The following is a 21769-nucleotide window of genomic DNA, read 5'->3' as shown; positions in this document are numbered from 1 at the left end:
GTTTCTCTCCTCTGGATGTGCTCCACCAACTTTGTACCTTTTATGTAGTGAGGGGCACAAAACTGAACCCAGGATGTGAGGTGCAGGCTCACCAGTGCTGAGTATGAGGCCATGATCCCTTCCCTGCTCCTGCTGGCCACTGATCCGAGCTAGTCCAAGCCAGGATGCTCTTAGCCTTTTTGGCCTCTGCTGGCTCATGTTCACCTGCTGTCGACTGACACCCCCAGGTGCTTTTCCACCAGGCAGCTTTCCAGCCACTCTTCCTCAAGCCTGGAGCATTGCATGGGGTTGTTGTGAGCCAAGTGCCAGATCCAACACTAAGCCTTATTGAACCCCATCCTGCTGGCCTCTGCCCATTGATCCAGCCTGTCCAGATCCCTGCCTTTTTTTCCCTCAAGTAGATCAACACTCCCACCCAGCTAGTATCGTCTGCAAACTGACTGAAGGCATACTCAATCCCTTCGTCCAGATACTGAGTAAAGATATTAAACAGAAATTAACCCAACACTGAGCCCTGGAGACACTGCTCGTGAGGAACAAGATTGAAACGTAGCTGCCTCAAAGACTGCTGACCAAAGACAATCAACACTACACAGAAGAAAGCGGGGGGGCATATGCTGACTTGAGATTCAGGATGGCAAAGAGCAATCGCAGTTGGGCAAAGACGTGGAGGACGTGACAACTTGAACTGAAGGAAGCTATGAAAATCACCCAAGCAGTGCACAGGTTGCTCTCTGCCCACCACTGACTCTTTGCAGGACCCCTGACTCTCCACAGGACCTCTGAGACCCCGACCCTGGTGAACCCACGGTGGTGACTATCCTATTCTGAACTCCTGCTTAAGTTTTCCATCTTTGTGCCTCGCTTTCCTGTTGCTGCCTTTCATCTACTGCCATTTTCGCAATAAAAGCTTTCGATTTATGGCACTTGACCTTGTTTGTGTCTTTATCTCATCTCAGGGATTTCTGAGGAAACCCTCCCCCAGCCTCGGCTAGGGAACCTTACATGGCCTCCAGCTGGATTTAACTGTGGCATTCCCCACCACTCTTTGGACTTGGCCATCCAGTCAGTTTTCCACCCAGGAAGGGCCAGGCGAGGGTCTGGCTGGCAGCACCCACCAGTGCCAGGGTGCAGCCAGGCAGCGCAGCCTGAGGTTGCCTTTATTGAAGAAAGTGCATTCCAACAAAGCCTGAGAAATGTCACACAAATTTATCTGTGACACCAACCCGCTGCTGGGAGCGGGATCTCCCCCTCAGCCAGGCGTGGGGGCCCTCGGCCACCTGCCAAACCTGGACCAGGGGGAACAGGACCACCTGGGGCTGAGCAGGGGCTCCCATCGTGTGCCTTGGTAGGACAGCAGCTTGGCCAGCTGCAGCTCCTTGCCAGGCAGCGCATGGTCAAGGCAGGGCCGCAGCTGTCAGTGTCCAGAGGAGCTGGTGGGGCTACAGGGCCTGCAGACCCTGGAGTGGGTGATTTGGTGCCATCGGGGCACTGAAGTCCCCCATGCCTGCGCAGCTCCCTGGGAGATGTCCTCCTCTTGCAGGGCTACATTCTGGTGCTGAGGTCCACCTAAGGGGACAGACAGGGAACAGTTGGCTTGGCTGACCACCTCCATCGCAGTGATGGAGACGGTGAGGCTGGGCGCTCACCGAGGTCTGGCGCTGCTGCCTGCTGGCGTGGACCACAGCATCATGCACCGAGGGGAAGAAGAAGTGCTTGGTGATGGTTGAGCTGAAGAAGTTGCCCCGCTCCAGCTGGGTAAGGACAGGCGCTACGTAGAGGGAGAAACACCTGGAGATATGGCACCCAGAGCAAACTCCCCACCTCTGCATTGTGGGGTCACCGGGGCAATCACCAGGGATCTAGCTGCCTCGCTGGGGCCTGCGGGGCTCAGACTGGATCTCTGGGACAACCTGCAGCACCTGTCCCTTGGGGACATCGTGGAGATGGAGGCTCCGTGGGAGGCAGCAGAGCCCCAGGCCAGCTGCTGCATCCTGAAGGGTTGGCCATGCCTAGTAGGGGCAGATGGCTCTGCAGAGCCTCCTCACCTGGGCAGCTGGCAATGAAGACATCCACTTCTATCTCATGGAAGTCCCTGAAGATCTGCAAATAGCAGAAAACATTTTTCACTCTGGAAGAGGGATGGGCAGTGGCCATCAGGCCACCCTGCAGGGCCCTGGGGATACCCTCAGTGATTCTGCCAGCCTGCCTTCTCTCCCAGCCCGCCTTCTCTCCCAGCCCCTTACGTTCTTCAGGATCTTGATGGAGACGGTGTCCACAAAGCTGACGGAGCTGAAGTCCAAGATGATGGCATGGAAGTCAGGCTGTGGCAGCCCCAGGCTGTGCAGGGTGGGCTTGGGGGGCTCGCTGCCCTTTGCCTCATTCAGCTCGATCACTGCCACACCTGGACCGTTCAGCCCACCCTCTGCATCCTGGGAGAGGGAAGGAGACCTGGCCTCAGTGCATGGGGGCTGGTGGCACACCTGGCCTCATGTCCTGCCCGGGCTCGCCCTGCCGTATAGCACAGTGGGGCATGGCCTGGCTCTTTGGCTGCCACAGGACGCAGGCGGTGGGTGGCCCCGGGACTGGGTGCGTGGCTCAACACCTTCATCCACTTCTGGGCTCTTTGCAGACGCGCTGGGACCCACCACTCTCCCCAAGGACCCTTTCCAGAGCCAGGCTCATTAGCTGGCGCCAGGTCAGCTTTTGGTCTCGCTCCTAATTCTGATTAACTCAACAAATAGCTAATGACTCACTGGCTCCACCAACTAATCATTAACAGCCCAGCTTTCCCAGACAACTTTGGATGTGACGTGATGGCCCAACTCTGTCCCAGTGCCTCTCCTCACCAATGGCCTCAGACTGATCTGGAAGACCCACAGGCCAACAAACCCAGCAAATGCAGAGCCAGGCAGGGAGGCGGTAGAGAGTGGCACCAGATAGGTGCCCCACGGCAGGGAAGCACCTTTTTCCTCTTTGCCTTCTCCTTTTCTGCTTTCTTCTGCTGTTTCTTCAGCTTCTTGAGGGCCTTCTTCTTCTTCTCGATCAGGCGGTCCACGTTGATGCCACTCTGCAAAACAATGCAGCCCTGTGTCCTGGGCACCCTCTGCAGGCAGGGGACACGGGGAGCATCCTGGGGCTGGCACCTCTCCTACCTTCTTCTTCAGGGCCTCAGAGTACAACTCCACGTTGGCAAAATAGAGGGTGGTGGAGGAGCGGAAGATCTTCACACCAGGAATCTCCTGTGCCTGGGGGCAGATGGGAAGGATGCTATCCCAGGGACAGAACCCTCTGCTTCCCTTCTTTCCTTCCCCCAAAATGCCCCCCACTCCTTTCCCCAGTGAACAGCCCCTGGGGGTGCTTTGAGCAGCCCCCAGGGCAGGCAGGTCTTCTCCCACCCCTGGTGCTGTTACCATCTGGTATTCAGTCACGTCCTTGTAGATGTCGGTGTTGGAGATGCGCCCCAGGATGGAGTAGTGGGGGCTGCAGGGAGCAGAGCAAAGGGTTGATGTCACCATCAGCTTTTCCTGACCTCAGCACAGAGCGTTGGCCCAAGCGCTGGGGTACTCACAGCTGGGTGCGGAAGATGACAGTGAGCAGCCCAAAGGCCACTGAGGCCCCCAGGCCGATGTCCAAGTTCAGTGTGAGGGTGGCCACGAATGTCACAATCCAGACCATCTGGAGGTGGGAACACGGTCAGCTGCAGCACGGCATCCCCACCAACACCTGCAAGCCTCAAGGAGGGTGGAGAAACCCTCTCCAGGGACAACAGCAAAGCCCCAGCGCCAGCCAGCGCCTTACCAAGTCCACCCGGTTGGACTTCCAGAGCGTGCGGAGATCCTTGAACTGCTTGAACATGCCCTTGAGGTTGATGATGATGATAGCAGATAAGATGGCCTAGGAGCGAAGTCCTTGAAGCTATAAGGATGCTGAGGGCAGGTCTGGAGGCGGGCCTTGGCTGTTGCCCCACCACACCACCTTGCCATGGGATGGACACAGGAGTGGATGTGGCATGAAAGCTGTAGGACCATATGTACCTTGGGTAGGTCGCGGAAGAGCTCTCCGATCTTCAGGAGGGTCACCAGGATGACCAGGGATGCGATGACACCTGCTACCTGAGGGGGAGGAGAGTGGGAGGTGAGAGCTGAGCTTCCCACCACCTGCTGTGCTCCTTGTCCCCTGTCCACCCCCACAGAGGGAGGCAACGCTGCCCACACCCACCTGGCTGTTGCCCCCTGTGCTCTCCTGTACCAAGCTCCGCGACATGGAGCAGCTGATGGCAAAACACTGGAAGAAGCCTCCCAGGAAGTTGCAGAGGCCCAGCGCGATCAGCTCCTGCGGGGACAGAGCAGCAGTGGGGGAGCACCGTGCCTTCCCCCGGCTGCAAGAAGTACAAGCTTGGTTTTCACCCAGGGAAGGGGTCCTGCCTCTCGGAGCATCACCTGGTTGCTGTCTACTTTGTAGCCATGCTTGAGGGCAAAAATCTTGCCCAGGGAGATGCAGATGGCATAGCCCACCACGGCAATGGCGAAGGCGTTGCCCACCACCTGCCCAAAGTAGCTGACATTAGGGACCACAGGCGGCTTCAACCTGCAGCCAAGACAGGGAGATGGGGCTCAAAAGCGGGGCCACAGAGGAAGCGCGATGTTGTGGCACCCTCATTGCCCAGCCCTACTTACCCACTGGGGATGTTGCCCACCACGGAGATGCCAAACTTAGCATTCAGGTTGACACCGTAGGAGATGCCGGTTGAGATGATGATCTGGGGGAGGATGACTGGAGTGAGGCAGGGCCTTCCTGCACAGGGACCGTGGTGAAGGAGGAGATGACACATGCCCAGGAGCTGCACTCGCCAAGGCATCTCATCCCCCCCTTCCCCACCCTGGAGAGGACAGTGCCACCCATGGCTGCGTCCCCACAGGGAGCTGGGACAGCTGTGGGTACCGTGATAAGCTCGATGGGGATGGGCATGGGCAGCTTGGCACTGAACTTGTGGTTGAGCTCTTTCACGATGAATATGGCCACCATGGCAATGATGGCTGTCAACAGGGTGCCCACATTGGTCTGTGGCAATTTTTGGCAGATCTCGATGATGGTCTAGAGGACACAGGAGGAGGGAACAGGCTCAGGAAAGCAGTTGCCTCCCTGGCAGGATTTTGGGGAACTCTGTGTGCTCCACAGGTGAGCACTCAGGGGGTCCCGGAGCAGCAGTAAATCCTCACTCACCATGAACAGCGAGAGCGGCCCTGAATGCTCAGCCAAGGAGACTCCAAAGACATTCTTGAGCTGGGAGATGAGGACATGCACAGAGGCAGCAGTGGTGTAGCTGCGCACCAGCGGGTCTGAGAGGTAGGTCACCACAAAGCCAAACTGCAGGAGTCCCAGGGCCACCTAAAGGAGAGATGGCAAGAGGAGTGCCCTACAGCTCGCAGCTATGAGGCACCATGGCTCCTCATTCCCTGACAGGCTGGGCTGTGGCCTTCTTACCTGGAAGATACCCGTCAGGATGGTGATGGTGGCCACCAACTCTACCCTGGCGGCATCACGCAGTTCCTCATTGACTATCGTGATGTTGGTGCCATTGACGAACTCCAGGAAGTTCTCACTAGGCACCAGGGAGTCTGTCACGCTCCCAATCATGACAGAGATGACGGCAAAGGGGCCTGGGGACAGGCAGGGTGTGGGCAGGGAGCCCAAGGTCAGTACCAGGACATCTCTGAGGTCCGCAAGCACCCATGCCCTTGGGCCGGGCTCAAAGTACAGCTTTCTCCCCGATATGACCAACCTACCTTCTTGGTGAGGCAAATTAAAGGCAAGAAAGGGGTGCATGTGTCCCCTCGATATGGAAATGCTTTGCTGTGGATGCCCCGCTCATTCTCGTTCCCTCCCCACCATGCCCATGGGAGCACACGGTCCCTCAACTCACCCACAGAGTTGTGCCTGGATGTCCCGAAGAAGAAGTAGAGAAAGACGGGGTAAAAGGAGGAATAGAGACCGGTGACGGGCGGCAGCCCAGCCAGCAGTGCGTAGGCGAGGCCTGGGCATGGGAGAACAGGGAGAGATGTCACAGCTGGCCGAGCCCCAGCACCCCTGCCTGGCCATGGCACAGGGACCACATCACTCACCCTGGGGCAGGTGCATGATGCCCACGCTGAAGCCCGAGGCGATGTCCCCAAGGAGCCAGTCCTTGACCGGGTAGCGGGGCAGCCAGCGCAGGAAGGGCAGGAACCGGAAAAGAAGGGACTTGGCAGTGGAGGTTGAGCATCTGGTAGGGAATGAGTGGGAGCCAGGGCTGAGCGCAAGCTCAGGGCTTAGAGACATCAGCAGGGCTGGATGGGGCCCCGGGGAAGCAATGGATCCCGTGGGATGCCTAGCTCCAGCAGCTGGAGTTGTCCCTCCAGGCAGGAGAATAGAATGGGGACATGGGTATTTGGGCTTGGGGGACCCAACCAGCAGGTCTGCACCGTGTCTGCTGCAAGGACGGGGACAGTCAGGGCTGAGCTCCCTATGGCAGTGGGGCTGGGCACATCCCCCCAGCCACTGCGGTCCTACCTGGCCTTGTGGAGAGAGTCACGCAAGGAGGGCTTGGTGGGAGGTTTCCGCTGTGCCACCTCCTCCAGCTCAGCTTCACTCAGCACCTCGTGGGGCAGCCGGTGGCGCAGTGCCATCTCTGCTGCCATGGTTGCCTGGCCCTCCCGTGAGTTGGGCTGCTGCGGGGAGATAAGGGACACCTCAGCCATGTCCCCACCCAGCACCCTGCCCACCCCACAGCCCCTCCTGCAGCCCCGCTTGCCCCACAGAGCCGTCCCATCCTGGCCAGGCGTGCAGGATCAGCCCCGAGGCCGGGGGGGGGGAGGGCTGAGTTTTGGAGGTCCTGAAGCAACAGCAGCAGCTCACACTGAAGAGTGGTGGGCAGAGCGGGAGCCAGGGTCCCGGGAATCAGCACTGCCTGTTCCTGCCCCATGCCAGCCCCATCTGCCCCACTGGGGTGCCCAGGTTGGGGCTCCCCTTCTGCCTGCCGGGGCAGAACCCCCCTGCCACCACCCTCCTCCACCACGTACCGCGATGCAGCTGGGGCAGCGGGGCTACCACAGCCACCAAACAAATCCCTGACCACCCCACAGCCCTGTCGGCAGACTTTGTCCCTTTACACATGAGGGGAGCAGGAATGTCAACCCCCAGTGAGCATCATGGGCTTGTTGTCCTTCTACCGGTGACTTTCCCAGCCTCGCGCTCCTCCCACGGACAGGGAGGAGTGGGGCTGGGGTCTGTGGGACCAAGGCATTCTGGAGCCTGACCTTGCTCAGGGCTCAAGCTGAGAGGTGCCAACGTCCCACCAGGATCAACCAGCTGGTCCCAAGATGCTCACCCACTTGCAACCAAACCCACGAGTCGCCTGTGGGGTGCCCAGAGCTGTGCCAGCCCGAATCTCCCCCACTTTGCCCCCAGCCTTCCTACCTGCTGTGCCCAAGCCAGTCGCGTGCCACCAGCTGGGTGCATGCTCTGCTCTCCCTTATTAATACCTGCCTGTGATCTTTGAGACACCGCTCCCCGTCTCCTGCCCTCCCTCCTGCCCTGCCAAGGATCTACCTGCTTCCCGACCTCGCTGCTGTGCAGCACCTGCTATGCTCCCCCCATTCCCTGTCGTGCTGGGTGCCACAGCTGCAGCAGGTCCAGGGCTGTCACTGCTGTCCCCAAAGCCATCCCATCCTGGGGACTGTCCTGACCAGCCTCAGCCACTGGCCCACAGCTGTGCCTGGGGTGCTATCGTGTCCCAGTGCCCGTGCCAGGCACAGGATGGGGGTCTTCTTGCCACTGGGCACATCCTGGTGCCAACCTCCTGCCAAGGGCTGCCAGCGCTCACCTTCCTGGGGCACTGTGCTTGGGGTCCTGCCATCACTCTCCTGTGCCCCTAAGGCTCCACAGGTGCCCCTGTGCTGCCCCATAGCCTGGAGAAGCAGCCGTGATGGGGCAAGGAGAGTTACCCACAGCCTTCACGTGTGGCATCCAGAATATTTCCCACAGGCTCCGTGCCCTGCTTACCTGCTGGAATCAGGTGTGCTGTGCCCTGTGGACTGCGCTGCTCTACCCCAGCGTGCAGACCCAGCTGTTATCTTGTTCCAAAGGTCCCCAGCGGGCACTAGAGACCTGCTGAACCCACCAAACATTCCTGGGTTCTGGTGTGACCTGATACCACCACTGGTTCATGACAATTTCTGAGTCATGTTTGGGCCAGACTCACAAGGACACAGCGGCACAAATGCAGACATCCATGGAATGGGCTGACAGGTGCCAGGGTGAAGCCAGTGGGCAGGGCAGGCACTGGGAAGTCTTTGGCTGCCCTGGGTGGTGGGATGGAGCTGGTGTGTGGCAGAAGCGGTAACATCCAGGATTGTGTTCTCTGGGGTCGGAGAGGCTCATTCCATCCTGGCAGGCTGGGAAGGGGCCAGCCCACGGCCACCCTGGCTGTCTTGGTGGTTGGCACAGCCTGGGTGCCACAGCAGCCACACACAGGCTCCACAGCTGACTTTCAGCAGCGGGGCTTAGCTTGTTCCCCTCAGCCTCCGCCACATTTCCAGCCTCGCGCTGTCCCACCCCTGTGCCCATCAGTCCCACCACGGCCAGGTAGTGGCATGCCAACGTCAGCACCGGCACCCGCCCGCCCGCCCGCAGCCGCTGCTTCCACTCACCTGGCACTGAAGCAGAGGCTACCACAGGGCTCCTGCTTGGTAGCAACTGATAGCGTCAGGTGCCATTTACTGCCTCCTTATCGCCGCTCTTGGCCCCAACTCTGTGCCACTGCTTCCTGCATCCCAACCTCCAGCCCCCAACCCTCTGCCTGGGGCTCCCTCTCAACCCCCCAGCCCTCCGGGGCCCCTCGCCCCCAGGCCAGTGTTGGGAAGAGCGTAGGACAAGACCACAGCTACCAGCACCACCACCGTGGGACTCCTTGGGACCTGTCTTGAGCCCAGACTCCCAGTCAGGGGCCACCCAGGGCTGGGTCGGGCTCTGGCCAGCACTGAAGAAGGAGACCACGCAGGACCAAGGGTCTGCGCTCATCAATGGCGACCCTTGCTCAAGGTGTCGTGGATCAATACTGCCCTTTGCTCACCTGCTCTTTCCCCTGCAACAGCAAGAAAGGGAGGGACAGAGGGCAAGGGGATAACCCTAGGCCTCTCTTCCTCCTCCTCCCACTGCCCTCTCCTTCCCTGCAGGCTGGATTAGCTCTGCTGAGGCCATGCTGCCTTTGGACGGTGGATGTTCTCCCCTTGGCGTTGCCCAGGTCTGCTGACCACACCCACATGGCACTGCAGAGCCACCGGTTGGGGCCACTGGGCACCACCAACACAGCCAACCTCGTCTCTAGGGGCACCAGCCTGGACGCAGCCAAGTTCAAGCAACTGGCAGCACCCAAAGTCCCTGTCACCTGGTCACCTTGCCCCAGGCCACAGCGACTCCCCTTTAGTGAGCTCCTGCCCAAGCGCCCTCCTAGCATTGCCTCGAGCCCAGGCACTGCACCTGCAGCCCCAGCCATGGATCCCGAGTGCAGGGAAAGACGGGAGAGGGGCCAGCACCATTTTATAGACTTTTATTTCCAAATCTGGCGCTTCCATGATACACTTTTACACAGCCAGAGGCAGGAGGGGCAAGGGCGTCTCCATGCTCCCTGCCCACAGAATCAGCAAATGGAGAGAGGAAAAAAAAACCCAAACAAGCCCCCCAAAGAAACAATCCCAAATCCGAATCCAAGGAGGATGCTCCCTGGAGCCCAGGCCACAGCGCTACAATCAGGGACCGAGCCATAGGCTGACTCTTGCTTCTTGACTGGCCCAGCTACGCAGGAACAGCCACCGGCTCTGCTGCCTCTCTCTTTTTTTTTTTGGCACTTGTCACTTGCTCTCCATTTGGCACCAGTTCAAAGCACCCTTGTGCCCAACCTTGTGGAAAAGTGGGCTCTATGGCACAGCAGAGACAAGAAATGGGTACCGAGGGGCAACACAACGCTGGCTGAGGCAGAGCCCAGGGCTCTAGTGCTGCGCAGCTGGATAGAAGCATGTAAACAAGTTTGTTCACAAAGGCAAAGACAGGCAGCATAGAGGGGCCCGACTGTTCCCGGGATGTGGGGCCGGCCGGCTCTCCCTCTGTGCGGCAGTTCCAAACAGCATGTAAACATGTCAGCAGGCCCTTTCCTCCCCATCCTTGGTAGAAGTGCAGCAGGGGGCCTACCTCATCGGAGTGCTGCTGGGGTCAGAAGCCCCGTTAGGCCCACAGCACCCCATCACCCAGCTCCTCTGTCCCCTTCACGTCCTCCCTGCTGACTCAGGGACGCAGCTGAGAGGCCTTGGCCTCCCGGAGACCCAGAGGACAGCAGCACAAGTCCTCTCCTGTAAACACACCAGGCTGGGCTGCAGTAAGAAGCTACAGTAGTGTGGTAGTAAGGCAGTAAGGAGCACGCTGTCACGCAGCCCTGAGAGCACCACAGGGGCAGCCGAGCAGAGGCACCACACTCAGTGGGTGAAAGGGAGCATGCCAGCCCGCCGAGCCAGCTGCCCTTGGCCCAAGGCTGGGTAGGCACAGAGGAGCGTCAAGTGTCACCTCATGGCAGGGGCAGTGGGATCCCAGGCCAGGCTCCTGGCTCAGCAGAGAAGCCATCAGGGCAGCCTGTTTCCAGAGAGGGCGAAGTGCTGTTTATCTCCACCTCTCAAAATCCAGGCCGCTCTTAGCTGGGGTGCTTTGCCAGCCAGAGAGCATAGGGATGTGTGCGTAGGTAAGCAGAGCCCACAGGGAACCAGCTAGATACAGCTTCTATGGGCAATGCTGGACCCTGAGACTGGAGATGCATCTTATTCCTGCGGATGCTGTTCCTCCACAGGGCAGGCACCAGCTTTGGGAGCAGCCTAACCTGCTCCTGAGCAGAGCTATGGTCACCCAGCTCCGTGCCTGGACCCACAAACCAAGAGAGGTTTGTGCTGTAACACACAGGCTAAAGAGCTCAACTGACAGTGGGTAAAAACATAGCAGTCATTTGCCGAGCGAGGAAAACGGCTCTTGAGGAGTGAGACCATCCTGGTACAGTACAGAACTTAACAGCAAAGCCTGTTTCCTCCCCTAGCAGGTCCCTAGTGCCAAATTTACTGCCCCACTCGCTTGTGCCCTCGCTGGCATACAGCCCTGAGAGCGGTCCTGGGGGGGGAGGTCCCATGGGAGGGCAGAGGGGGGCTGGGCTGGCTGCGGGGCATCGCGGCTGCTGGGGACTGAGGGCCAGCCAGGCACCGAGACCCGGGTGGAGCTGCACGGTGGGAGGGAGAGAGGGGCAGCGAGGCCAGCTGCCCTGAAACGGGGATGCGACGGAGCAGTGCCTGGCACTGTCCCTCTGGCCCACTGGGTACCCCCAGGAAAGCCAAAGGGCTGTTGGCGAGACAAATGCTCCAGGTCTTGGGAACAGACCATCCGTAAAAATAACCATAGAAATTTCTCTTCTCTCTGATTACAAAGATACAAAAAGGTAGAAAACCCTCCCCGCTGCCACAGCCTGGGCTCTGTTTCCATCCCCCTGCCCCACTCCACATACACACCCTGCATACAAACAGGTGGCAGAGGAAGAACTCAGCCCCACAGAGGTCACAGCGTCATGTGGTACCTGTTACGTTGGGCAGGCGACGGGGAACATGGTGGCAGCCAAGAGCCCGGAGACTCCTGGTGGCGGGAAGTGTGGGCTGCCGGCCCCTCATCCCGGAGGGCAGGGGAAGGCAGGGTCGGTTTTGGGCCTCTGACCACCATCAGTTCTGGCCCCTGGCCCCTGGGGACACCAAACCTCAGCTGGCAGTGCCTGGCGAGGCGAAGGGCCCTGCTGCTTCTGTCTGTCTTGTGGACGGCTTCGGCCCCTCAGGAATGGCCCTCACTTCTCGTTATTCTTCTCAGAGAAAAGAAAAACAGTGTTAAGGCGTGGAATCTCCCGGAGGTTCCAGTTGCCTCGCCCAGCTATGCCAGATGGGGATGAGGCAGAAACCCACTCCTGTCTCAGGGCAGGAACAACTGTCTCCAAGTCCCTGAGTAGAGGGAAGAGGAAAGGAGGGATGGGATGGCAGCAGTAACAGCAGGGAATAGAACTGGAGAGGAAGAAATAACAGATTGGGACAAGGTCCCTGGGGAGAAACATGTCTGGGGCCAGCAAGGCTCCTCGGGCTGCCTCCTTCTCTCCAGCCAGCCTGGCCGCACACACATCTACTCGTTGGGACTTACAGCTGGCATGGAGCAAGTGGACCTGCCATGAGGTCAGCCTGGCTGCAGAAAGCATCTTCCCCAAAGGCTACAATCACTTCTGGCAGAGTGAGCAGACTCAGATACGCTGATGTTTCTGCTCACGCCGCACTGCAAGCACCCAGAGCTGACCTGAGGGTTCTTCCTGCTTGGTCACAATTCAGGAGCAGGAGACACCTGCCACTCCCCCCCGGGGCTCACCCTTGCACAGCACTTCCCACCCGCACCAAACCCCCTTTGGGAAGAGGCCAGGCAGGACGATGATGGAAAAGATCAGCAGAACAAGACCTGGCTGAGAAAGGACACACTTACTCTGAGTCTGGTGACAGCTCCGAAATGCTGTGGGAGGTGGTGGAGCGAGGCGTTGGGGGACACATTGCAGAGGGTGTTGAGGAGATCTGCACGGCAGAGGGAGTGGTGGTGGTCTGAGGACCTGAAGGTGTGCTGGAAGATTGCACCGAGGACAGGACAGAGGAATTAAACGAAGCAAGGATGGAAGAAAGTATATCTAACTGTTCAGTGGAAGGATGTCGGCTGGGAATGGCCTCCAGGTTCTCTCTGGAAGGCTGTCTCCTTGACAGCGGCTCTAGGTTTTCCCTAGACAGCTGCCTCCTAGAGAGACTCCCCAGGTTGTCCTGCGAGGGATGCCTGCTAGGCACTGTGTCCAGAGCCTCTCTGGAATTAGATCTTCTGAAGAGGAAGTCCAGCTGCTCCCTTGAAGTTTGTCTAGCCGATGCTAGCTGGTCCCTTGAAGGCTGTCTTCTAGAAAGCAAATCCAATTGTTCTCGAGAAGTATCTCGACTCGGCAATCTGTCTATTCGGTCTCTGGACACTTGCCTACTTGGCAACGTGTTTAGCCACTCTCTAGAGACCTCTCTTACTGGCCCACAGTCTAGCTGCTCCCTTGACCCAAACCTGCAGGGTAAAGTGTCAAGGTGGTCTCTGGAGCCTTGCCTCCGGGGCAGCGTGTTCCCATGATCTCTCTGACTGGGCCTAGCAGCCAGTAGATCCAAGTTTTCCCTAGACCCATGTCCGCTTGGGATACTTTCTAGGTGTTCAGTAGAGCCATGCCTGCTGGGGATAGTGTCCAGCTCCTCCCTGGACCCATGCCGGCTGGGCAAGGCTTCCAAGCACTCTCCTGAGTTGTGTCTGCTCAGCTGCTCCCGGGACATCTGTCTCCTCATCAACATGTCAAGCTGCTCCCGTGACGAGTACCGGCTGGCTGGCTGTGACAGACTGCCCGCCCCCGAGTAGATCCTGCCATAGGACGCAGCAGGAACAGCCCTGTGACCTAGCGTGGAGGTCTTGTACCATGTCAACTCATTGGTCATCCTGCCGACAGATGGCAAGCCTTGGAGAGTCGGAGGGTACTGGAGGCGGTTCTTCAAAATCCCTGCACCAGAAAGAGAAGTCAAATCTTGGCATAACAGTGAGAAGAGCATGAAAGCTGGGGGAGATAAGCCATACCACCCCAAGGACACTAAAAGATGGATCTGATGCTGAGCCTTCAGGTACACATCAACCTGAGACAAGCCAGGCCACCCTTGCCCGCTTGCTCCAGGCCGTTACCTTTTCTTTGCCGTTGGGTCTGGGTGAGGGAATTCTCATCCCCACTGGTCAAAGCTAGTTCTGGCTGATTATTGTTGGCTGCATCCTTGTTGATATCAAATCCCAGCTTCCGTTCAGAGCCCCATTTCTGCAGGGAGCAGGGGTGAACCTCGCACTCGCCCAGAGCCGGCCAGTATGACATGAGGTCATTACCATCCACATCTGGCACAGGACACAGCAAAACGGGCCCCAGGGAAGAGGGAGAGAATATTTCTGTGAGCAGCAATTGAAGCCATCCCAAGACACAGCCTGTCCCTCAAGGACCTGAGCTCATCCCTTCGCCTGCCAGAGCCCCCGGACTTGCCTTTAGGAGTGGTGTTGGTGGGGTTAGTGAGGAGGCGTTCGCTGTGTGCCGCCCGCTTGAACTGGCGCTGGAAACGGCCCCGCAGGCGCACGTTCTCCTCGCTTTCTGAGGATGGGATGGAGAGACTGCGCTCTTCGTCCAGAGACAGGTCACTGTCCGAGTCCGAGTCCTGGTCTGTAGGGACACAGTGGATGTTGGGGAGACCTTTGGAATGATGGTGAGCGAGGCTTTCCAGCTCAAATGAGGAAGGACAGATTTGCGCCTGTGAGCACCTGCGAGCACCTGCCACTTAAATGACTGAACCACCAAATAAAGGAGGCAGGGAGGGACCCAGAGGTCTCTGCTCTGACATCTGCCCAGGGCAGGGCCTGCTGGGCTCTGAATGCATCTGGGAAGGCAGAACCACTCCAGGGCTGGCCACTCTCATGAGGGCAACAGTCTGCCTTATCCTTCACTGCCCTTCCCTCACCTACACCTGCTCCCTCTGCCCGGCAAGAGGCGCCTGGCCCATCTCAGGCACCTCCCTGTAAGGCAGCTGCAAATGGCTGTACAATGCCCTTTGCCTCCTCTTCCTCCAGGCTGGGCAAACCCACCTTCCTCAGGCTCTGCTCACAACGAGGGTGGTCCTCACCAGTCTGTCTCCAGTGGGTCAGTGCTTGTGCTGTACTGGGGAGCCCAGTATCCCCACAAACCTCACGAGAGCCTGTGCTCTCCCCTTGCCTCCTCCATTTCTCACTCCCTGGAGACTGGCCACAGCCTTTGCCCTCCGTCTGGGAGGAGGCTGAGCGATGTGACACAGCTCTCCTTCATATCGGCAGCGTTTGGAAGTCACAGCCAAACACGGCGTGAAGCATGTAATTGTACAACCAGAGCCTGCACGTGGAGGGATTTCCTCAAGCCAGGAGTTAATCTGGGATGCACTGGATCAGTGCCAAACCCAGGCACCGGGCTGAGCCTTACCTCCCCCAGCATCACGGTGGAACATGGCCACGTCGATGTCAGTGGGGCCAGCGTGAGCCAGCAGGCTGTGATCCAAGGCTGAGCCCTGACGCGCCGTCACGTTATCTCTGAAAGATAGGACGCCTAAACTGTCACAGCGCACGAGCCCTCAGCTCTTCCTGGGTGCTCCTGGCACCCCAGAGCCCCGTGCTGCTCCCTACCTGAGGTACGCTCGCTGGCTGGAGTGGGTACGGGCAGAGCGCACGCTGCTCACCGATGAGATGGTGGAAGCCCCTAAGGTGATGCGGATGAGCCCACTCTCCTCAAAGAGTGCTGTGTTGTTGTAGGTGTTGGGGCCCTGGCAAGGTGGGGAGAGAGGCACGTACCCCGTTAAGGAGGTGCTGCCACAGCCCAGGGGACAGTCTTCCCACCTGCCGTTTCCCCAGGGAAGCAGGGACATGTTCATCAGCTCCTGTCCCAGGCCCATGGCTGCTCCTGCTCTCACCCACCTGCGTACTCCTTGTGGCCTCCTCGCTCTGCCCTTTCTTGCCAAGGCAGGCCAGCTTCCAGGCCTCTTGCACCTCCTCGTTCAGCACACAGAACAGGACTAGTACAGCCAGGCCCTGCGGGGAGAGATGCTGTTAAAAACAGCTCCTTGTCCTGGCTGACCTGTTCACCTGCAGGACCAGATATTGGCTGCCTCTCTGGCTCCTCCAGAACCCAGTGCATTGGCCGTGACGGCCATCAGACATGCACCAAGGAGCCCCTCGACACTGACCAGCGCTAACACCCATGGTGGCCATGAGTGAGGGAGGAAAGGGTGGAGTGTCCCCGCCCTGGCTGGCAGAGTCACCTGCAGCAACACCAGCCATGGTGGTGGCACGAGGTCTGCGGGGTGCTGCCATGGGTCATATTTGGAGTGTCCACCTTTGGTGCAGGCCACTCTCTCGCTCTGCTCTCTGAGAGCAGGGAGACCCCTACCCTCCCAAGATGGTTCTTGCTGCCCCCTGGATATCACCTCTGAACCAAGCACCTTGCAGCCACCTCTGTGCCACCGCTCACCACAGGACCTGCAGCGAGGACAGGCAGAAGCAGTGACAACGGAAGGGATAAGGAGCCCAGCAGGATGTTGGAGGCTCAGCATGGGGTGCTGCCTCTCCATAGAGAGCCATGGGGACCACAGTGACGCTCTCCTGGGCTGACCTGTGCCCTCCCCTGGCAGAGGCCGGACAGTTACCTGGAGGCTGCAGAGGACAGTGTAGAGGTAGTGGAAAGCCAGGACACTGTTGTTGACAGCCAAGAGGCCAAAGAGCCAGGTAGTGCTAATAACTAGAAGCAGAACAAAGGAGCTCCGTAACGTCATGCTGGAGAGAGAGACAGACAGACAGGCACACAGACACACACCGAGAGGTTAGTGCGTGTTGTTAATCTACAGTTTAGTGCTCACAGACAGAGATCCAGAGGGGAGAGGGCACTCCTGCCCAGCCCTCCCTGCTGCATTCAGCGCTGTGGGCTCATCTCTGCACAGCGGTTCGGCTCCTCCCGACTCCCAAGCCTTCCCTTCTGGATCACACATGGCAAACACAGGAGCCCAAATGACACAGGCCATTTGGAACCACAGCAGGCTGAGCCGAGCTCCAGGGCTGACCCAGGCGGGAAGGAAAAGGGTGGGGAAAGGGCTCAGAACGAGCATGTAGGAGAAGAACAAGCAGGTGCTGAGAGTCAACAAGGGCAGTGTTGAATCCAAGCAGACGTAAGGGGGGGGCTATGAGGGCAAGCAGTGAAGGGGGACAGGCTGGTGGGACAGTGGAGATGAGGAAGTAGGAAGAGGGAAGGACAAAGTCTGGGAAAGATTAATGTTGCCAGCAGGTGTGGGAGAGGAGAGTGGCTGCAAAGCTGACACTGATACAACGAGGCACACTCTGCAGTGGTGGAAGAGGGAGGATGATCACTGAAAATGCTAAAAAACATGAGCCACAGGAGCTCTGCTGGGAGTTTGGCCACTAATACTCACAGCACCGATTTCTTCTTGGTCTCCTTTTGGCCTGGGGAACAGGACATCTTGGCCACAAGCAGGAACATGACCCCATTCATCTGAAAGTGTTGGCACTGATTAGAAGCTGTGCCAAGGGCTGGCTCTGAGCTGACATCCCCAGCGCAGAGCGTGGGCAGACTCCAGGTCCACCAGACCCATGCAACATCCCCTTCTTTTCCCTTCATGCCCGAGCCATGGCCTCCCCCAAGTTTGGCTGGAGCAAGGAGGGACAGAGAGAGGGCCTCTAGCTGAGGAAGGAGAATACAGAGAAGGGGACAGGCAGTGGGCAGCCAAGGAAGGGGCAAGTGCCTATGGTGCAGAGAAGGGAAGCAGGAGAGGGCTTTAGGTGAAACAGGACAGGGTTTTACCACAATGACGACAGTAATGGGGCCTGCAAAGCTCCAGACCAGCTTATCATGAATGGAAATCCAGCAGAAGTCAGGGTTCCCGTAGCCCTCAGGATCCAGGCCAACAGCCAGCCCTGCAGAAGGAAGGGAAAGGTCAGCAGCCTTGACCTTACCCAAGCCATGTCGATTCCATCCCAGCACTGAAGGTTGTGAAGGGGCTCTCTCCCTGCTCCTTGCCCTGTGCACAGGTTTCCCTGCCACAGAGGGAACTGCCAGGACCACAAGCCCCAGCATCAGAGCCTCTATTTCTTTTTTCCAGGTGTCTCTGCCACAGCCCAGCCGAGAAGGCATTCACTGCCAACACCAGGTCACAGCAGCACGCAGGCTGGGAAACCAGGAGACCCTAACCACAAGCCCCAGGACAGCAGAAGCCTCACACCCATCAAATGAGCGACAGGGAGATGTGCCGAGGAATTAATTCTCCTCAGAAGGCAAGACAACAGCCCTTGACATGTGTTCTCCAGCTGATTACCACAGTTCTGTTTGCTGCCAGCAAAGCCACCCTCAGCTCTGCCACCACATATGTAAGCCAGGCAACACCAGGGGATCAAGAGGCTGCTGAGAACTGGCGCTTTCACAGCATGGCTGTAGGACAAGCAGCTCTTACCGGTGATGATGGCGGGCACTCCCCAGCCGATAGCATAGTAGAAACGCATGGCCCCAAAGTTGACATTGCGGGCTTCAGTCTGCATGCGATAGATATGGAGGCCCTGGACGAAGAGCCAGGCAAAGGTGGAGAGGAAGAAGCAGTGGAGGAGGATGGCAATCACAGTGCAAAGAAACTGAGGAGACAAAAGCCGCTCAGAGATGGCCCTGTTGTGCCAATGCTAACTGCATCACCCATACTTCACCCTCACCCCCATGGGCATGCGTGTTCAAGCCCACAGACCTGGTTCTCAGTTTGGTTGATGCCCAGGAGGAAGAGCAGCTCAGAGAAGAATAGGGTGACTGATATATTGGAGTGGATGCCACGCGTGTTGGACTTGAGGCCTTTGAGGCAGGTCAGGAAGGAGAAGGTTAGCAGCAGAGCCACCAAGGAGAGAGACACCAAGGAATAGGTGACAATTGCCAACGTCTCCAGGTCACCTTCCAGTTGCTGCAGTAGCAAAGATCCAAAGGCAAATGAAGGTGTTAGAAGGAGACATGGGATGCCTGCTGAGTTCTCAAACCCTATTTGTTTCCTGTAGGGAATTTTCTGCCTGTGCCTGTTTATTCTGGGACCCAGTGCCTAACAGCCCCCACCACTACCCACAGCCCCAGAGGCTGAGGTTACCTCTCGGTGCGAGCTGTCCATCAAAACCCCAAAGGTGCCAAACTGGGAGCACTGGCAGTGGACATGTGTGGTGTTTCGGTACACAAGCTCACAGTCCTTGGCCGTCCAGAAGCCAGAGGGGTTGGTCCTGCAGCCACCAAAAAGCAGAGTGCACTTAAGAGAGAAGACAGATGAGTGTGGTGTGTGGGGAAAGAACCACAGAGAAGAGGGGCGATTGGCAGGGCTTCTCTACCAGCAGATACAACTGCACTCCTACAGCTGAAATACTGGAGCCAGAGCCCTGCCAGGACCCTCCCAGCAGCAAAGAACCCCTTGGGAGAGGGTGGAATGCCCCCTGTCCCAGTGCTGCCAGGAACTCAGCCTATCACAGCCAGGGAGACTAGGGGAACAAGGAGGTGCCTGGGGAAAACGAGTGGCCCAGCTGTGCTCAACTCACGGGGTGGTGTGATTCCACTGCACACAGAGAGGTTTGCTCCTGTTGGCTGTCTCTAGCAGGCGAAATTCCAGCACAAGAGGGGTGTCCAGGGGCCCTCGCAGGAAGGTGTGATTGCTGAACACAGACACGCTCACAATGGGAGAGTTCATCACAGGATTCTTGGGGAGCCTGCAAGGAGGAACAGAGCTCTACCATCACTAGGCCTGGCAGCTGCAGCCCTCTGGTGACATCCCGGACATCCTGGACTTGTGTCTCAGAAGGAACAGCTCTGCCCAGCCCTCTCCCTGGGATCAGAAAACAGGGGGCAGAGCAATGCTAAGACAGGGAACAAGCAGAGTTCTGCAGGACTGCCTTGCCGGGAACCGAATACAAGCCATTGCAGACAGACTGAGCAGATGCCACAGGGCAGAGAGCAGATTCTCGCCAGCCCCTCTGCACTGGTACTTGTAAGGGTAAAAGAGAGGAGGACGTACCTGATGCTGCGGCGATCCACCTGATAGCGTGCAGGCAGCAGCCCCCCCAGGGTGCGGTACATGATGAGGATGATCACAGTGAGTGCGGGCTCGGGCTCTGGTAGCACCTGCCTTGGTGAGGAGTTCTCCACAGTGTAGTTTCCTTCACCCCCAGCCAGCACGGACACCGCTGTGGAGGCAACTGAGGCACAAGCGCATGGTGAGAAAACACACACGCTGCTCTGAAAGAAACTTGCAAGCCCACCAGGAGCATTTGGGATGTGGTGAAGGCAGAAGCTCTGAGCTTTCAAGGGCAACTTGTGGAGCTCTGATACAGCCAGGCCTCAGCAGGGCCACATCTTCCTTTCCCCACCCACCCACACTCCTCCCCAAGTGAAGCTCGATGCTCACCTTCAGCTTTTGGGGGGCTCACCACCGACAGCGGCAGCACAACATGGGTGTGGGGGTCCCAGGCGGGCTGGCCCCGGAAGAGGCTGCTGTGGTAGCGAGGGTAGCGCCGGCGGATGTGGGAATGGTTCTCCATGCGATCGATGCTCAGCACTGTGGAGGAGCAAGGGAGTGTAAGTCAACTCTAGGATGGCCACCTGGAGAGCAATCATGGCCCAGGGCACGCCAGGTGTGAAGTCACTGGCAAAGGGACCGTAGAAGGTGGGGTTGTGGATAGGTCCTGCGTCTGGCCATGATGCAGGGTCCTGGCATGTACTGCGCACCTTCCCAGCCTAGGTCCTTGCTCTGCTGTAGGGCAAGCCACTTCTGTCATTGAGGCCAGGGGCTTTTTTGCTAGAGACTGGGAGGTAACTGGGAGTGGGCAGCACATTGCTGGCTCTACTGGTGTGGCTGCTACTCCAAGCAGGAATAGGACCAGAACATCTCTCACGAACACCTCCCCATGTTTGACAAAGCCACCAAGGAGGTTATCAGCACCCTCGCTGAGGTGAAGTGAGACGAGAAGGGGACAGGGTCTGATGGAGGAGTGGCTTTGCACCACCCAAGCCAGGTTCCACCACCATCCAGCTCCTACTCACTGATGTTAGGGGTGACAACGCCAACGGGGTTGAGGTAGGTGAGTTTCATGTTGCTGGCCAGTGTGCCTGAGTAGTCCCGCAGCTGCTCCATCAGGCTGGCGCTGCCATGCTCGCTGTGTGGCAGCATGGCCCAGTGCTCTCGGTTCTCAGGTGCCAGCACGGAGCTGCCTGCGCGCAGCAGGTTCTGCACGGGAGAGACATAAGGGCAAGGGGTGAGGGAAGCACTGCCTTCAGGCCCCATCCTGACCACTCCCAGGTTGCAGCACTGTGCTTCCTGCCCAGCTGCTGCACAAGGGCTCAGGGAAAAGCAGTACTTTCTCCCAAGACAGTCCCCTGTTCTCAGTGCTCATCAGCCAGTGTCTTGCAGAGACATCTTCCCTGGAGCTCTGCTATGAGGGACTTGCAGGCAGCAATAAGAGCTTCCTTTCCTTTCCCAAGGCTGAGCAAACCCAGCTCTCTGTCTCTCTTCATCCAACCCATACTCCAGCCACAATCACACAAGTGGCCTCCACAGGTCTCACTCCTGTGGGTCAATGTCTGTGTGGCATTGGGAAGTCCAGTGCTCCTGACGTGGTCTCACAACATCCTGAATCTCAACAGGACCCAGGCTCATGGCGGCTGATAAAGAGAAGCAGCACCAGAAGCCACGATGTCAGGCAAGAACTCACCTCATTGAAGTGGGCATCCTGCGTGGCTGTCAGGCCAAAGCCATGCTGCTGGCTCTCAAAGGCCATGAGGCGGGACAGAAGGCGGAAAGTGATGTGCACATCATTGCCAAAGTAGTGGTCCATGTGGTCCGTCACAGCCCGGAGCCGGTGGGCCAGCTTCTTGGCTTCGATTGTGTTGAGCTCAGTCTCATTTCTCTCCAAGCCCTCCAGCTGCCAGCAGGGAAAAAGGAGATGATTAAATAATTAAGCAGGTTCCTCACTGGGCAGATGGGATGCTGCAGGCCCCGCTGGTCCCAGAGATGGTTTCTGAAACCAGGGCATAAACCAGTGACGCTCACAG

The 21769-nt window shown here is 58.3% G+C and overlaps 2 protein-coding genes across 3 annotated transcripts in view; both read right to left on the bottom strand.

Moving 5' to 3' along the window:
• Window positions 1-1143: 1143 nt before the first annotated feature.
• SLC26A6 (solute carrier family 26 member 6) lies at window positions 1144-7158 on the bottom strand. Of its 2 annotated transcripts, none has more exons than XM_054076715.1 (20): window positions 7062-7158; window positions 6553-6707; window positions 6126-6265; window positions 5927-6037; window positions 5488-5663; window positions 5227-5391; window positions 4945-5097; window positions 4680-4762; window positions 4443-4590; window positions 4222-4335; window positions 4038-4115; window positions 3802-3897; window positions 3572-3678; window positions 3414-3483; window positions 3156-3248; window positions 2966-3070; window positions 2247-2432; window positions 2049-2103; window positions 1650-1771; window positions 1144-1569 (listed from the first exon to the last, which is right to left on the bottom strand). In XM_054076715.1, the coding sequence occupies exons 2-20, from the start codon at window positions 6678-6680 to the stop codon at window positions 1546-1548; spliced, it is 2154 nt and encodes a 717-aa protein (XP_053932690.1). In that variant the 5' UTR covers window positions 6681-6707; window positions 7062-7158; the 3' UTR covers window positions 1144-1545. The 2 variants fall into 2 exon arrangements, with proteins under 2 accessions (XP_053932690.1, XP_053932689.1); XM_054076714.1 differs by having other exon boundaries at window positions 6553-6710; window positions 7062-7151.
• Window positions 7159-9594: 2436 nt separating this feature from the next.
• CELSR3 (cadherin EGF LAG seven-pass G-type receptor 3) overlaps window positions 9595-21769 on the bottom strand; it is a 32871-nt gene continuing 20696 nt past the window's right edge. The window contains 18 exon segments of the mRNA XM_054076319.1: window positions 9595-11914; window positions 12574-13654; window positions 13831-14031; window positions 14174-14347; window positions 15134-15240; window positions 15334-15470; window positions 15622-15735; window positions 16350-16476; window positions 17127-17206; window positions 17516-17628; window positions 18162-18336; window positions 18444-18650; window positions 18828-18954; window positions 19264-19431; window positions 19737-19917; window positions 20127-20276; window positions 20762-20945; window positions 21430-21639. Coding sequence (XP_053932294.1) covers window positions 11887-11914; window positions 12574-13654; window positions 13831-14031; window positions 14174-14347; window positions 15134-15240; window positions 15334-15470; window positions 15622-15735; window positions 16350-16476; window positions 17127-17206; window positions 17516-17628; window positions 18162-18336; window positions 18444-18650; window positions 18828-18954; window positions 19264-19431; window positions 19737-19917; window positions 20127-20276; window positions 20762-20945; window positions 21430-21639 — 3564 coding nt within the window. The 3' untranslated portion in view covers window positions 9595-11886.

Source organism: Cuculus canorus, chromosome 11, assembly GCF_017976375.1.
Source record: "Cuculus canorus isolate bCucCan1 chromosome 11, bCucCan1.pri, whole genome shotgun sequence".
Lineage (NCBI taxonomy): Eukaryota > Metazoa > Chordata > Aves > Cuculiformes > Cuculidae > Cuculus > Cuculus canorus.
The sequence above is the reverse complement of the archived record's forward strand: the minus strand, read 5'-3'. Positions and strand labels throughout refer to the sequence as shown.